Here is an 18,668-nt window from a genome sequence, read left to right as displayed (position 1 = left end):
CCGGTGATGGAATTAGAGTTGATACCCAGAAAACAGAGGCAATGCAGAATTGGCCTAGACCAACATCTCTAACTGATATTAGAAGTTTCTTGGGGTTGGCTAGATATTATAGAAGGTTTTTTGAGGGATTTTCATCTATTTCATCTCTTTGACCAAGTTTACTCAGAAAACAGTGAAGTTTCAATGGTCTGAAGCTTGTGAGAAAAGCTTTTAGGAATTGGAAAAGAGGTTGATTATTGCCCCAATATTGACCTTACCAGAAGGTAGGCAAGGCTTTGTTGTATATGGTGATGCGTCCAAAGTTGGTTTGGGTTATGTGTTAATGCAGAATGGCAAAGTTATAGCTTATGCCTCCAGACATACTAAGGTTCACGAGAGGAATTACCCAACCCATGATCTAGAGTTGGCTGCCGTAGTATTTGCTTTGAAAATATGGTGTCATTATCTTTATAGTGTTTATGTGGATCTGTTCACCGATCACAAGAGTCTTCAGTATGTGTTTAGTCAGAAAGAGCTTAATCTCAGACAGAGAAGGTGGTTAGAGACAGAGAAGGTGGTTAGAGTTAATAAAATGACATGAGTATTATTTATCACCCAGGTAAGGCTAATGTTGTTGCTGATGCCTTGAGTAGACTATCTATGGGTAGTACCGCCCATTTTGAGGAAGATAAGAAAGAGTTAGCAAAAGAGGTGCATAGACTTGCACGGCTAGGAGTTCGACTAATGAATTCCACAGAAGGAGAAGTAGTGGTGATGAATGGGGCTGAATCATCATTAGTGTCAGAAGTAAAAGAGAAGCAAGACCCAAATCCTATTTTGCTTGGATTGAAGGCAAATGTTATAAGCGAAAAAAAGTATTGGATTTTTAACAAGGGGGAGATGATGTATTGAGGTAACAAGGAAGATTGTGTGTACCAAGGGTGGATAAACTCCAAAAGAGGATCGTGGTGGAAGCTCATAGCCCCAGATATTCTATCCATCCGGGTTCCACAAAGATGTATCGTGACTTGAGAAAAGTATATTGGTGGAGTAGTATGAAGAAGGGCATTGCAGAGTTTGTTGCTAAGTGCCCAAATTGCCAACAAGTTAAAATAGAGCACCAAATGCCCAGTGGTATGGCTCAGGATATAGAACTTCCGGAATGGAAGTGAGAGATGATCAATATGGATCTCATCACAAGCTTACAAAGGTCTCGTAGGCAATATGATTCTATTTGGCATGTTGTATTTACATTTTGCTTGTTGGGTGTTTGAGATGGATCTTAGAGGTTACACCTACTAAGAGTAATCTCATTCGAGGACGAATGTTCCCAAGAGGGAGATATTGTAACATCTCGCTAATTAAAAGAAATAGAAAGATCTAGAATTAGACAGAGTGATTTTTGGAAATAATAAAAATCTAGAAATTTGTCAAGAGATAAGTTAAGAATGAGTTTTAGGTCAACTTCAAACAACCATAACTCCTAGCTTAGGATGATTTAAGTGTTCTTCCAGATACTATAGGAAATATCTTGGGATTATCTTTCCAACGCCGCTGAGTTTGCGCGAATCCAAGTTCGTATGAGGGAGATATGCCCATTTGAAGTTGGGTTGTCTAGATAAGGAAAGTCAAAATCGGATTTTAGAAGGGTATTTTGGTCTTTTCCATACCCAATTGATTTAATTCATTTTTGGTAATTACTTAGGGGTCTAAACAAAATTATATCAGTTTACGCTTTCACAAAAGAGTTAGGATTTTGAGAGAAGAGAAAAGAAGAGGAGAAAAGAGGAGAAGAAGCAAGGATTCATCGATTTCATGGAGAATTGTTTATAGATTTCTCCAAGGGTTAATCCCTACAAGGTATGTGAGTTCACACAATGTTGGGTTTGTTCACCCACGCGCCAAACATGTTTTATTCAGTGTAATTTCGTCCTAAAAAGGTTGAGAATTTGATGTTCTTGAGTTGTATTCTTGAATTGCTTTCGTTCTTGAGAGTTTAAGATCGATTATTAGAGTTGCTTTGAGTTAGATTCTTGTGTATATGTTGTGGGTACCTAAATCTAAAGAGATATGGAGAAAAAGAATCGAATCTAGGTGAATTGGGGCACGAAAACGAAGAACGAAAAAGTCACGGACTTGCTCCAGCCAGTGATTTCTTGAACGTTTCTCATGTTTAGCTATCTAAACACACTCCTAACTATCATGATATCTTTTATATGACCCCTTAAGTGCTTTTTAGCATAGACTAGTGGATCCACTTAGTTAAGACATTTTATATGACGGCAAAGTATAAGACAATTCTGGCAGCGTGGGTAAGACGTCGTATCATCACATAGCTCTTAAGTGATGGATGTCAGTTAGACAAACTCCCACAACAGTATTTTGTATTCTTATATACATTGAGTAAAATGTATTTTTATAAACATTCAGAGTTTATATTGTATCTTTGCATAAATTCAGAGTTACTATTGTATTTTTAAATACACAGAGTTGTTATCCATATTTTAAAAGATTTTCTTTATAGTGCATTTATTTTATTGCTTTATATTGAAATGAGTTAAGTTGAGCCGATGTATGTTCCTTCAGTTCTTTTTAAGTTTATGTCTTGTTTTAGATTTCCCCTCGCATACTCATACATTCAATGTACTGATGCCAGTTGGCCTGCATAGTCTTATGATGCAGACACAGGTAACCAGGATCAACATCCAGCACCTCGTTGATCCAGTTGAGCACTCAGAGTCAGTTAGTGAGCCTCTTAGCTTTCCGGGGAATCCTTTTTTATTGCTTTTAGTAGTTTAGTTCATTAGGATATCGTGGGCCTTGTCCCGACGTCCATCTCAGTTGTTTAAAGGCTTCATAGAAATAGTTAGTTGATGTTAGTTCATGAGTCTTCACTTTTCCTTTTCGGTTAAGTTCAGACTTGAGTTGCCACTTTGACAGTGAATGTTATTTATTACATACTAAGTTATTTATTGAGCAGTTTAGTTATTCTTTTAAAGTATATTTATCTTGAGTAAAGTCAGGCCAAGGGTTCGCTTGGGGCATGCAATGGTTCTCGAGTGCCGGCCACGTTTAGGGTGTAAGCTTGGGGCGTAACAGTGGTACAATCAATGGAAAGAGACTAGGCCGCTAGGAGCGGGTCCCGTAGAGTGGGAAGTGTTTAAATTGGCGTTTCTAGATAGATTCTTCCCCCTTGAGATGAGGGAAGCCAAGGTGCATAAGTTCCTTAACCTTCGTCGAGGACGTATGTGTGTGAATGAGTATGCCCTTAAGTTCACCCAATTGTCTAAGTATGCTCCATTTGTAGTGTCCGATCCTAGGACAATAATGAACACGTTTATGTCAGGTTTATTCGATTTAGTGGTGAAAGAATGTCATACGACTATGCTCATAGTCATTAATGACATGGATATTGCTCACCTTATGTCTTATTGCCATTACATTAAAGAGGAGAAACAAAAAGGGAGATCTATGGAGAAAAGAGGTCTAGAATGGAGGATGATAACTCCTCCCATGTAAGGTCCGATGGACATGGTCATCCTAGGAATAGACAAAGGTTTTCCAGGCAAGGTTCCTCTAAGGCTCCTAAGTATAATGAAGATAGGGTGTATAACCCTAAACCGCAAGGAATTAGTAATCCCTATGGCCTACTTGTGCTAGGTGTGGAAAGAGACATTAGGTTAGATGTTTGGCTGGCAAAGAGAGTTGCTTTAGTTGTGGTGAAAGTGGTCACATAATAAGGGAATGTCCAAAGGCAAAGTCTATGAGAAGAAAGGGTAAGCAAGTTCCTCATAATGGTTGTTTTATGCTTTATTAGATTCCGGTATTACTTGTCTTTTGTGACTTGATATGCTAGACTTTGATGTTGCATTTAGTATGAATGGGCTACATTATTATTATGTGTTATTAATAGTAGAACCCTACTTGGCCATTTTGAGTTTTGAGTATGTTAGTAAGACTTGATAGAGTGTTTAGGTAATACCTAGACGTGGTAATTGAGTAGACTCCTCTGAAGGGTAGTAGTATAGATCACCATGGTTTAAGGTTATCTTGGGTGATAAATGTGAAAGCTTAGTGAAAACTTAATCCGACCTTAGTTGAATTGAAATAAATGGTGCTTAAAAAGTCCATTTAGGCTTGCTCCCAAGGGGGAGATGATGTGCTTGGTAAGAAAAGTCATTGAGTGTTCCTAATGTTTATGAGTTGGGTTTACTTGAATTTTTCACACTAGAAAGGTGAAATGAGTTGGGAAGTTTAGTCCCCATTTTGTAGGTCCGTATGAACTGTTGAGATGATAAGTTCCTCTTGGTTTGTATTATGTTTGGTGTCATGTATGTACATGTGTTTCCATGATTTCCTTATGCTATGCATGTTCATGAAAACTTGTGCTTAGAAAGAAAATGAGTTTGCATTATTGATTTTTCTCATGTTGTAATGCATTAGTATGAGTTGCATATAAACTTCATGAGACAAATTGATGAACATGTTTTAGCTAGGAGTTGAGAGTTCCTCCTTGAATGTATGTTATGAGTATAGATTACATATAGGATCTATGAGATTGTGTTAAGTAAGCTTATAGCTTGGAGATGATAGTTCCTCTTTGAACATGACTAGTCATGATAATTTTATGCATTTTGGGTTGTTAGATGTAGTTCCTACCTCCCTTGTGTTGCATTGAGTGTGTTTAGCTTGGAGATGAAGTTCCTCCTTTAGTTATGTGCATTTATATGAGTTGCATGCATAATGGGTTACTAGTCTAAAGTTGTGACCATAAGAAGTGCCTAGAACATCATTCGAGGACTAATAGTCCCAAGAGGGAGATATTATAACACCCTGTAGCCATGAGTGGGAAGTTAACATGACTTGGGAGTTTAGGTGCCACCCCGAGGCAACCCACGCCTCTTAAGTGGGCATTGTGGGTGAGCCCTTCGTGAAATCTGCCTGAGGCAGTAACCACAGGCAGGACCTACGCCTTGTCGATGGGTCCACGCCATGTGGTTGGCTTCATAGGTCAAGAGCCCCCCAAGAAGGTGCCACAGACCCCAAACCACGCCCAATCAGGAGGGACCGTGGTTAGACTCACGCCCCCTGTGGTCGGGTCTCGTGGGTAAGGCAATGACTTGTTTTAAACGGTTAAATGGGGACTTAATGGACCTTTCTAGAATTAATTAGGGATTAAGTGGTGTCGTTTTACCCTAGTTTAGACCACCTATATAAAGACTTTAGACCCCTCAATTCATTGATCCTAGTCATTATTTCAACTCACCAAAAAGAATCCAATTCCCTCTCAAATATTCTCTCTCTAGAAGAAGAAAAAGAAGAAGAAGAAGAAGAAGAAGAAGAGGAGGATGTCATTTTACCCTAGTTTAGACCACCTATATAAAGACTTTAGACCCCTCAATTCATTGATCCTAGTCATTATTTCAACTCACCAAAAAGAACTCAATTACCTCTCAAATATTCTCTCTCTAGAAGAAGAAAAAAAAAAGAGGAGGATGATCAAGTTAGGTCAAGTCAAGTCTCGATTGTTCCAAGATTTGAGGTCTTTGTAATAAAGGTATGGTATTTTATTCATCCATGGAGTCTCCTAGAATGCACCCAATTATGAAGATGAAATCCCCAATTCAAGTTAGGGTTCCTTCCAATATTATGGTTTATGTTGATTATGATCCAATAGAGTGGATTATGATTAATTATGATTGTTTATGATGTAATTGCATGTTTTTAGTATGATTATACATGTATTCTTGATTAACCTAAGATTCTAAGGTGAATTTGATATAGTTGAACTTTATGCCATGAAAGGGGTAATTGAGGGCTTAGATGTGATCTTTTAAGATTGATGAATTACATTATAGATCACTTGAAATTAGAACACCTAGACATGAATTGCTTAAAAGTAAAGCTTATAGATATGAATTGATTAGATTAAGGCTTATATGATGAATCATGATTAGTAATGGTTGATTTTATGCTTATATGAAGATATATGATTAGAATTACTAAAGAACGAAGCATGTGGTTAGAATGTCTTGAGAATTAGGTATATAGAATGATCATGAAAGGTATTGCTTGAGAGTAAGGCATATAGTTATGAAGGTTGACTTCTAGGGCTTTGAGAGTGAAGCCAATATGTATGTTGAATTGTATATGACATTATCGTGGAAGGACTTTACCCACATGACTTATATTAAGAGTATATGAGATTATGCATGTTCTTATAGAATCAATGTAAATGTTTTATGAACACTTTGAGAGTGAAGTGTCTATGATTATGATGTTGTACTTGTGTGTTGTTGAAAGGATGTTCTCACATGCACACGTATGCATGAATATGATATTGATTATGGGATGGAAGCTTCTACCCTAGTTGAGTCCGACTTCCAAATGGGATCCTTCTACACTAGTTGAGTCCGGGTTCCATTTATGTAGCTCAGAGATGGAGACCTTCCTACACTAGCTGAGTCCGTTGTTCTAGTAAAAATGTCCATATCTATAGAATAATCTTAATTGATATAAATGTTATGTTGCTTGAAGGATTATTCTCATGAACACATAATGAACATGATGTGAAAGGTTTCCTCACATAGAATGATTCTAGGTTGAAAGGTTTGCTCACCTAAAATGAATCAAGTATGTTAGACTAGAATATCTTGAAGTTGTGATATAAGATCTCTGTCACGCCCCGAGCCTACACCCTGGGCAGGACCGGCACCCGGAGACCATTTTTGGCCCCAAGCGAACCCTTGGCCTGGCTTTCTTAACTCAGCGGAAATCTAACTCAACAGAATAACTTAATGCAATGCAATTTTACACAACAACTTAACATATAAAAATCTGGCCACAAGGGCATCTCGAATCTCAAAATAGATATTTACATATATACATAGAAGAGAAACTCAAAACTAACTGATTGACTGTCTATAAAGCCTCTAAAATACTGAGATGGATGTTGGGACAGACCCCGTAACATCCTAATATAACAAAACTAAGTACACAAAATAATTGAGTCCTCCAGAATGCAAGGAGGCTCACCACTGACTCTGGAGTCCTCAGCTGGATCAACGACGTGCTGGATGCTGATTCTGGGTACCTGTATCTGCATCGTCATGTGATGCAGGGCAACTGGCACCAGTACATGGAATGTACGAGTATGCGAGCTGGAAAGCTAAGCAACAAAGGCTAGAAGGAAATCTGGAAGAAACTGAATAGCTTACCTGGCTCAACTCACTCAACCTGACTGACTTCTTTCAATATAAAGGCAATTTAAAACAAGTGCGATATAAAGAAAGACTGTTTAAAACATGTCATAAACTCTGTGTGTATACAAAGATACAATAAGCCTGAGATTTATATAGAAATACAATGAACTAATGTATATAAAAATACAATAACTTATGTGTATGAAAATACAATAACTATTGTGGGAGTTTCTCTAACTGACAACCATCACATGAGAGCTATAGTGATGATACAGCGATCGACCTCACGCTGCCAGAGCATCTTATACCCGGCCAAAGGTATAAGACCTGAACTGCCTAATGGATCCACTAGTCTAATCTGAAAAGGATTCATCTAAAAAGTATGATCCTTTTCTACCCATGGTGGCTAACATGGTCCTCCTCGGGGCCCCTTAGGGTGGCCCAGGGGAGTCGTATTCGAACGTTTAGACCCTATAAACATATATTTACCTAATTTAAACCTTTTTACAAGATTATACCATCATACGACACTCCCAAACCTGCCCAAAACCTAAGGACACACTAGAACACATTCTTCTCTAGTTTCCGGACGTCGTGGTCGTTTCTTGACGTTTAGACTTTTACTCTTCCAAACCAAGTCAATTGCATTAATTTAGGTTTAGAAACATCATTTTAACTATTTTTAAGTCATTATTCATAAGATGAGACTCTAACTTAAGTCATAGAATTTTCGGGGTGTTACAATATGAAAGCCAGGAATTCATTTGAATCCCCTTCTTAGGAAAATTACATTGTATATATAGGATATATTTTGATTTACATGTATATACATAATGATGAACCCCTCAGTATAAGCCTTGTGATTTGTTCAATAGTAAAAGGGGTTCAAGATTTCGCTTGATTGGCGCGGGTTCATGGGTTTGAATCTGGGTAACAACTTTCTTTTTTCAGTTTCAGCTGATTTTCATTTTTGTTTCTACATAAATGAAACATCTATTTTGTTTGAAAAGCTATTGGGATTATATATTTTACTAGATATTGAAAAATAATTTTCTTTTTTATTTTTATAATGTAAGTCAAACTTATAACTTTTATTTCATTTTTATAATTAAAAATAAAAAAAATACGTTGTCTCTCATTTTAAGTCAAGTGTTTAATTTATATTTAATGTAGGAATAATATAATTACAAGTAAGATTAAATAAATAGGATTAAATTTGAAATTATTCCTTAGCTAGTTTCAAAAATTGAATAACATATATACAACACAATGCGGAGCCGGAGACAAGACCCACAATTAAAATCTTAAAAAATGCATTCTCTCGTACTCATTTTTAATATTATGTGAAATACATGCTTTCTCAATTTTATTGTTCATGTTGATGTAAAGTTGAATTTTATGTAGTTGCTTATATATAATTCAATCCGTTTATATTTGACCCGCTTCGATCCATTTTTTTGTAAATGTTATTACCATGCTTATTTATCTTTTTGAAACCCATCGAGGAAAATTTTGCCGCTGCCACTGACTCCAAACATAAAGAAAAGAATTAACAAAAGTTGTCTTCCCTTAATTTGCTCTCTAAGTTTAATTCCTAACTGAAATTTTCTTCCATTGGGTTTGACCCCGCAATGTCCAAACCAACTCTTTCATGTGATGCATGGAGCCACCCCAGCATCCCACTATCATTAAAATATAAGAGGTATGTTTGGCATACGTCAAAAAGTATGTCTAGCTCTTATTGTAAATTAAACACATGGGATATATGTCTTAAATTTTTTGTGCCACAATCCAAAGTTTGATAGAGAAGCTTAATCACATACCTTCAAGTTTGGAGAAAGCTGTGTATCCATGGAAGAGCAAGGAAGAAAAGGGTGGCGGGTGTTTCTGTTTCCGCTACCATTGCAAGGCCACATAAACCCTATGCTTCAACTAGCAAACATCCTTCACTTAAAACGCTTTTCTACAACCATAATTCTTGCGGACAACTTCAATCCAATAATATTCGAGCAAATTATCCTCATTTCACCTTTCACACTATTTCTGATGGTTTATCTGAAGATGAAAAAACAAAAAAATATATTGATGTCCTTTCTCTGCTTTCTTTGTTCAATGAAAAATGTGTTCCGCACTTCACAGAGGCTTTGAGACAGTTAGTGTTGGAAGATCCAAATATTGTTTGCTTAATATCAGATAGTATCTTGCACTTCACCAAGGCTGTTGCGGACAGTTTAAACCTTCATAGGCTTGTTTTAAGGACTGGAGGAGTTTCTCATGCTTGGCTTATGCTGCCATCCCACTTCTGCAAAACAAAGCTTATCTTCCTATTCAAGGTATTTTCTTATCTTCATTCGTTGAATTATTTATTACTTCATCCGTTAAAAAAGAATGATCTAGTTTAAGTTGATATGGATCTGAACTAAAATTCTGTCAAATGTTCTTCAATCTTGTGGCCTCGGTGCCCATTTGTATTAGATTATCTTTAGGTGTTTTTGATGTCTAAATTATTTTTTTTAGTTTTAGAAGTGTTTGGAAAGTTTAGAAAATGTTTTTAGCACTCATTTTTAAGTCAAAAAAAGTTTTAAAATAAATCAAAAGACACAAGTAGGGTACTTTCTACTAATGACTTTTAACTTTTGATTAATAGGTTACTTTTTGTAAGTTCATCCAAACCTGCCCTTAGCTTAAACATGTCACATGAAAAATAGAAATTAAAGTATTGCCAAAAAAAAAAAGAGATCATTATTTTTGGAAACAAAGTAAAAAGAAAAGTAGGTCATTCTTTTTTAAATAAAAAAAGTATTTAATATATAAACAAGTATGTGTCTCGGTATTTTGAAAAATATAATTTTCAAATATTTATATATAATCGAGAGATACTATCAATAAATTTGACGTGATAAAACGCAATTCCATTAATTTCCAGTTCGTTCTTGAATATACCGAAAGAGTGCATCTGTATATTTGATTATTCATGAATATTATGTCAAGTAAAATATCGATGGATAACCGAGTATGTCCATAGCTATTTTTCAGGAATATTATGTCAAGTTGATAACCAATTTCTTAGATAAAGCACATCTTTTTAGTACCTATAAGTGTGTCCAACTTACTACAGAACAAGTGTTGCTTGAAACGCAGTTCGTTCTTCTGTTGCAACTTCCATTTCGCAACAATAATATCATTATATGATTTCATTATTATTTTTTTATTAAGTATTTTAGTGTCATCACTCATCTAATATTTTGTGTTATTTTCTTAAGAAATACATTAGATAGTTATATTATGGTTGGACTAAAGAAATATTTGAAGCACAAGTTAATTATATGTTTGTAGGAATACTTTACTAGAAAAAACCAAAAACTCGAAAAAATCCAAAGTTTATTAATTTGGTTTGATTTGAAATTCGACACAAATGCTTCAGTTTGATATTTGAAAAAATCGAACCAATCCGAAAAAAATCCGAGATTTAAAAATCCAAAAAAAAAAAAACCAAAATTTTATTAATTTGATTTGATTTATAAATTTAAAACTTTGACATAAATAATTTGATTTGATATTTCAAAAACTCGAATCAATCCAGTCCTATACCCCTGTCTTTTAAGTGTGTCCAAATTATTACAGAATAAGTGTTGTCTGAAGCACGGTCCGTTCTTGTGTCACATCTTACATTTTGTAACGATAATATCGGCACCCACACATTTTTTTTTTGTTTTTTTGATGACTCGTGAATCTCATCCACATGCACTAAAAGTTGCCTAAAAAACAACTCATCTATCTAACTCTCTCTGACTTACCTTTTCTATGTGTGTTTTAGTACAATCAAGAAAAAATAACATGAATTCAATATGGCACTTTAATTAATACTCCCTCTCATCGATATATATCTTTCGAGTTTTGAGATTCAAAATTAAGTGCAGTAAAAAAAAAATTATGTCTTTATAATATTTTGAATTATTAATTATTGTGATTTATAGTAAATTTTTTTAAAATGTAAATTTTATTTTTAGAAAAATCAAGGATTTCATTCCCGCATAAAATTAAACGGTTTAATTCTCGAAATTCAAAATTTATCACGTATTGGAAGAGAGTTTTTTTTTAATGGCAACAATCCAGGTAAGCAAATAAGTAGGGTTGTTCATGGTTATGGTTAAAAAATCAAATCGAACCGCAATTCGAACCGATATTAGGTTTAGTTTTAAATTTTGAAAACCAATATTATTTGGTTTGGTTTTGGTTTTACTAAAAAACAACCGTAAAAATAACGAACCGAACCGATAAATTAGATATATAAATTTTATAATTATTTATATATTATTCATAAATAAAATATAAATATTTTGTTAAATTTTAATTAACTTAAGTCTTTAACTTTACCATTTTCTCAAGCTCAACACTTAAATTTTATCCCAACTATTACAATCTTAGGTCCAAGTCCATCAAAATCTTTTACTCAAGTTTTTATCTACCCTACCTCTCATAAGATAGTCACATTTTCTATTAATTGAATCACTTTGTTCGTGTATTAATTGTAAAGTTGAACCCAGCGTGACCTTCATTTATCATATATTTAGGTATTTATACAAGAGTTTATACATATACAATTACATAAATAACCCTTAGTTGATACATTAACTAATACCTAAATACCATACTTATCACTGCCCCTCAAGTTGAACAAGGTATAAGCTTCAACTTGCCACGTAAATCACAAAAACGATCCTTCAAGAGAGGCTTGGTAAGAATATCCGCAAGCTGATCATGAAAAGAAATATATTGAACCTGAAGTTCCTTTTTCTATACAAGATCTCGAATAAAGTGAAAATCAATCTCCATATGTTTGGTGCGAGAGCGAAACACCAGGTTAGCTGTAAGATATTGCACTTAAATTATCACACCACAATGAAGGCAAGGAACCAAAAGAAAGATCAATTTCTTTCAACAATAGACAAATCCATAGAAGTTCACTGGTGGAAGCAGAAAAAGAGCAATATTCGTCCTTAGTAGTAGAGCGCGAGACAGATCGTTGTTTGCGAGAACACCAAGAAACAAGCGACGGACCTAAGAAAATTGCAAAACCAGTAGTAGACTTCCGATCATCTATACTTCCTCCCAAATCGGCATCACAATATCCTTGTAATTGCTGAGAGTTCTGTTTTGAAAAGAGAATACCATGAGAAGAAGTGAATTTTAGATATCGCAAGATAAGCTTAACTGCTGCCCAATGTTTCTCTGTCGGACTATGCATGAATTGACAAACTTTATTCACCGAGAAGGAAATATCAGGTCTAGTGAAAGTGAGATATTGTAAGCCACCAACAATACTTCGATAAAGACTTTCATCAAGGAATTGAGGGTTGTCACTATTGTGCAGTTTATTGCTCAGGCACATGGGAGTAGAAATATCACTGCAAGTTAACATGTTACTACGTTCTAAGAGATCATGTATATATTTAGACTGATGTAGCAATAACCATCAGATCGCCATGTAGCTTCAATACCCAAAAAGTAATTAAATTTGCCCAAGTTCCGCAAGGAGAATCGCATTTCTAACTGTTGAAGCAATGAAGAAACAAGATGCATAGACGTGCCCAAGACTATAATGTCATCAACATATATCAAACAAAATAGTTTTTCCGTGCCCATGCTTCTAAAAAAGAGTAAAGAATTTGTTTTAGAGCCTTGGAAACCAAGCTCACACAAGGCATCTGTCAAACATTTATTCCATACTCGAGGAGCCTGTTTAAGACCATAAATAGACTTCTCTAGCTTGCATATGTAATTAGGGCGATTAGGATCAACAAAACCTGGTGGTTGAACCATGTATGCATCCTCCTCTAGCTTACCATGCAAGAACATGTTAGAGTTATCAAGCTGATTTACAATCCATCCCAGTGACACGGCAATAGAAAGCAATAGTCGAATAGTTGTAGGTAGGTGTGTTCACGGTTTGGATAAAAATCGATCCAAACCGAAAAACCAAACCAAACCGATAAAATAAAACCGATTTATTTGGGTTTGGTTTGGTTTGGTTTTAGATTTTTGAAAACCAATAGTATTTGGTTTGGTTATGGTTTTATTTGAAAAAAATCGAAGAAATAACTGAACCGAACCGATGAATTATATACATATATTTTATTAATATACATACTTAATATATTGTTTTTATAAACAATTTTAAAGATCTTATACATATTTTCATTAAAATTTCTTTCTAATTTACTTATTGAAAGCAAAAATGCCCAAGATGAAACATTTATCTTATTGATTTCATGTATATGAGTGTCTTATGACAATTCTTTGTGGGACTGAAAATGTTATTGTCTCTTCCTTCTAGGCCAATATAGTGAATTTTAAAGCTTTATTGATAGTAAATTTAGTGATCGAAAGTTCAGTAATTTAAGTCATTCTAACTATTTTTTCGTTTTGAATGGATTGTTGTCACTTTTTTCACATTTTAAATGAATTGTTTCTTTTATTTTTGTGTATGGTTAATAACCGAATAACCGAACCAAACCAAACCGAAACCGATAATCACCAAACCGATAAATGTATATTATATTTGGTTTGGTTTGGTTTTGATAATTTTAAAACCGATTAAGTTGGTTTGGTTTTGATTTTGACCAATAACCGATCCAAACCAACCCGTGAACACCCCTAGTTGTAGGTTTGACAACAGGACTGAAAGAATCTTCAAAGTCAATTCCAGGGCATTGATGGAAACCCTTGGCAAATAATCTGGCTATATGTCGTTCAATAGAGCCATCTGGTCTTTTTTTGTCTTGAAAACCCATTTACAACCAATGATATTCGTAGCTTGATAAGGTGCAACCAACCTCAAAGTTCCAGTCGCAATGAGCGCATTATATTCTGTAGACATTGCATATCTCCATTCAAGAATTTTAATAGCCTGAGTATAACATGTGGGATCAAGAGCAAGGCTACAAGAGGTAGAGAAGGACTGGATACGTTTGGGCTTAAGATTTCATGTTTGCACTCGTGTAACCATTGGATGATTTCGAATAGGTGTGACTACATCCAATGAAATAGCACCACTAGAATTAGAGTCATCTGGAGAATCAGTAACAACACCACCAATCAAATTATCAAAGGCCTTGAACTTAGGTATTATGTGGAGCAGTACCAAGTAAAACATGAGAGGCCTGTGATGGAGATTATGTAGGAGAACAGTGCACAGAGGATGGCGAATGAGTTGATGTGGGTTCTTGGATGGCAGGTGGTTGAGGTTGCGATATTGGTGGATATATATGTGCAGTTGGAACAATATGAGGAGTAGGAATAGCAAGAGACAGACTTGTTTCAGGCTTAGTAGACGCGACACACACACCATCAATTTCTTGAAAAGGGAATACCTGTTCATCAAACAACACATGACGTGAGACAAAAAAAAATTTAGAGACACGATTATAACACTTGTAGCCTTTGTTAGTGTGACTATAGCCAAGGAAGACGCATGGAGTTGAACGTGGACTTAATTTATTTTGTGAATGAGGACGAAGCCAAGGATAACATAAGTAACCAAAAGCACGTAATTGATTGTAATCAGGATTGTCACCAAACAAAATTTCATATGGAATTTGATGATTTAACCGAGGAGTGGGCAGACGATTGATAACAAAGACAGTCATTTAAAATGCGTTTGTCCAAAATTTAGAAAGGACATGGGAGTGAAAAAAAAGTGTACGACCAGTTTTAGTTACATGTCTATGTTTCCTTTAGGCGCGCACCCATTCTGTTCAGGGGTATATGGACAAGAAACACGTTGTGTTATCCCATGTGTGCGCAAATAGGAAGCCAAGGCTTGAAACTCCCCTCCTCAATCTACCTGAAATTGTTTAATGGAACAACCAAAAAATTTCTCAACTAATAAACGAAATTGATGAAATATATCAAGCACATTAGATTTGTTCTTAATAAAATATATCCAAAAATATTTGCTAAAGTGATAAAAAAATATAACATAATAACGAAAACCATCATTTGAGATTTTCAGGGCTGGACCCCAAACATCCGAACAAATCAAATCTAAAGGACCACAAGCTGAATATTCAGACACTGAAAAAGGTAATTTATGAATTTTGCTCTTTACACAAGTCTGACACAATGAACTACGTGAACTAATAGAGCTATCAGAACCTAAATTATTACTAGAAACTAAACGACGAACTGTGGAAGGAGATGCATGTCCAAGCCGAGCATGCCAGTCTCCCAATGTTGTAGAGTATGACTGGACAGGAGACTGCAATGCAGACGCTGGAAGGGTATAGTGACCATCTTCATTTGGGCCTTTGAAAAACGGAGCCTTCGTTACCAAATCCTTCACAAGAAAATAGTCAGGAAAAAATTCACAAGAAACATTATTAGCCTTAACAAAAGAACTAATAGAAATTAAATTTTGCTTAGCAGTAGGGACGCACAAAATATTATTTAAATTGAAAGAAGCCCCTGCAACATGCATGCAAAGAAAAAGAACCAATGTGAGAGATAGGTAATTTACAAATATTACTCAGAACAACTTCCTCGGGACCTTGATATTCAGAGTGAATAGCGAGGTTGTCAAGATTAGCAATAAGATGGTGTGTGGTGCCACTGTCCATAAGCCAAGATTGGGAGGGTTGGGAAGAGGTACTAGCAAGATTAGAAGATGGTTTATTAACACCACGATTAGCATTCCCGGTCCTTGGTGAAGGTCAAACATGAGTCCTCCACAATTATAATAACTAATGGTAGAATTATCCAGTGGTGCTGGTTGCGTGACTGGATTATAGAATTGGTTGTTTGTGGCAGCAGTTTGTACTGAAGTAGCGAACCCACGACCAGGTGGTGATGGAGAAGCAAAGTAGCCACCCCTGTCACGTCCTCGGTTGCCATTGTCATTGCCACGTCCTCGACCCCGCCCTCGCTGAGGTTGAGTCATTCCATAGTGAGCAGTTGGCACAATTATTGCAGATTCTCCATTCTTCAGTTGCCTCTCTTTAGTCAAAAGGAGACCATATAGTGTATCAAAAGATACATCAATTTGTGTCGCGTCAATAGATCGTGTAAAAGGGTGATAAGACACACTTAAGCCACCTTTAACATACTCAACAAGATCGTCCTCATTAATGGGATGTTTTAAAGCAGCAAGTTGATCAGATATACTCTTAGCTTTCTGAATATACATCTCAATCGAATCACAACCACGATAAAGAGTGTATAACTGATTTTTCAATTCACGAATTTTCAACTTCGATGTCATAGCATACACCGAAATCAGTTTTTCGCAGGCTGCACGAGACGTCTCAACACCTACTATTTGTGGTAACACACTCTCTGAAATAGAGGCCACACTCCAACTCAAAACTATTTGATCTTGACGTACCCAATTCTGATACAAAGGATTCAATTGATTTTCACCAAGAAATCTTTCTGGAATTGGTTGAGAGTCATCAAGATGATGCTCTAATCCATAACCACGAATCATAGGGAGAAATTGAGTTCGCCAAAGTAAGAAGTTCGTTGAAGTCAGTTTGATTGAGAGTTGATGCGTAGGGCTAAACGATAGGGATGGAAGCATTGTCGCTGAAGGAGCAGACACAATGGCAGCGGCTGAAGTTCCTGGCATACCATGTAAAGTTGAACCCAGCGTGACCTTCATTGATCATATATTTAGGTATTTATACAAGATTTTATACATATACGATTACATAAATAACCCTTAGTAGATACATTAACTAATACCTAAATACCATACTTATCAATAATAACTCTAGTATTGTTTAATTGAACTGTCAATAGCTTTCATGTGTATATTCATGTACTAGGTGTTCGTGTCTATCGATATATGTGTGTTCTAAAAAAACTTATTACTTCAAACTAAAAAACCAAAAAAACTGAACCAAACCGATAATAACCAAATCGACGGTTAATTTTTTCGTTTGGTTTATAGATGTTTCAAAATAGACTTCTATGAGTGAAAGGTAAACTAAAAAGACGGAGAATTAGCCAACTTGCACGATTGAACTCTCTTGGTTTTAGAAATTTGAAAAACCGACTAGATTGGTTTGGTTTTGGTTTTAAGCAATAACCGATTCATGTTCAGGTTGGGTCAAATGGGTGAGTTGTTAAATAGTCTAAATGAATATTTTTTTATTTTTTAAAATTTTGGTTTTTAAATAAAAATTTAATATCAACAAATTTTAATTTAAAAAATCAATTAAATAGGTTGAGTGACTTTGTAAGTATAACTCTCATAGTTGAGTGACTTTTGAGTTAACATTCAAAGTTAAATGACTTTCTGAGAGAAGAGTGTATAGTCGAGTGACTTTTGAGTTAAAATTAAAAGTTGAGTAACTTTCTGAGAGAAAATTGCATAGTTGAGTGACCATCTGAGATATTATCTCCCCCTACAAGTAAGTACTTGATCTTTGAGAGTGCATATCTAAACATCTAACTTGGTCTCAACTAGCAACTAAATACACAAACATAGGTAATTAGTTAAAGTGTTCAACTAACACATGAGAAACAAGTTAAGGTGTCTAAATGTGCATATTCAAAAGTTTAAATGCTACATTGAATCTGTTACTCATGAATTTGTTACATGTATAGAATCTCGACTAGAGGAAGCAGTTGAGGAACTTCCACCTCTCAGAATTAAAGATCTTCCTATATTCAAGACATGCAACGTTGGATGCACTTTATCAAGTTATTCAAGGAATGATACGAGAATCTAAAGCTTCATCAGGCCTCATTCTCAATTCATTTGAACAACTTGAGCAATTGTCAATGTCTAAACTCCGCGAAGATTTTCCTATCCCAATTTTCCGGCTTCTTCCAGCATATTGATGTCACAAGACCAAACTTCAATCTCTTGGCTAGACACTAAACCACCTAAATCTGTAATTTACGTCAGCTTTGGAAGCGTTGCAGCAATAGAAAGTAATGAATTTCTTGAGATTGCTTGGGGTTTGGCAAACAGTAATCACCCTTTCTTGTGGGTGGTTAGGCCCGGGTTGATTCGTGGCTCAGAATGGATCGAATTGTTACCTAGTGAGTTCTTGGAGACAGTGGATGGAAGAGGACACATTGTCAAATGGGCTCCTCAGCAACAAGTGTTGGCACATCCTGCTGTTGGGGCATTTTGGACGCACAACGGGTGGAATTCAACACTGGAGAGTATATGTGAAGGAGTACCTATGATTTGTATGCCATGTTTCGGTGATCAAATGGTGAACGCAAGGTACGTTAGCCATGTTTGGAAAGTAGGAGTGCAATTAGAGAACGGCTTGAAGAGGATGAACATTGAGAATGCAATTAGAACGCTGATGGAGGAGGAAGAAGGGAAACAAATTAAAGAAAGAATGTTAGAGCTGAAGAAGAAGGCAAATTCATGTTTAAAGCTAGGAGGCTCTTCTTATGAGTCCCTGAGGTGCCTTACGAGTTACATTTCATCATTTTGATCATGTTTATCTTCTGTTCATGGACGCT

The 18,668-nt window shown here is 35.7% G+C and overlaps 1 protein-coding gene across 1 annotated transcript; it reads left to right on the top strand.

Annotated features, from left to right (window-relative positions):
- Positions 1-9,032: 9,032 nt before the first annotated feature.
- On the top strand, positions 9,033-18,640 carry LOC125808452 (UDP-glycosyltransferase 76B1-like). Its single transcript, XM_049488154.1, is given in 7 exon segments — positions 9,033-9,174; positions 9,177-9,449; positions 9,452-9,514; positions 17,006-17,011; positions 17,790-17,869; positions 17,871-17,997; positions 18,000-18,640. Coding segments are annotated over 7 exon segments (1,332 nt in total).
- The last annotated feature ends 28 nt before the right edge of the window (positions 18,641-18,668 follow it).

The sequence above is a fragment of the Solanum verrucosum genome, unplaced genomic scaffold, assembly GCF_900185275.1.
Source record: "Solanum verrucosum unplaced genomic scaffold, falcon-dt-bn FXZP01000112.1, whole genome shotgun sequence".
Taxonomy (NCBI): Eukaryota; Viridiplantae; Streptophyta; class Magnoliopsida; order Solanales; family Solanaceae; genus Solanum; species Solanum verrucosum.
Note: the sequence above shows the minus strand (reverse complement) of the source record. Positions and strands in the feature narration are given on the sequence as shown.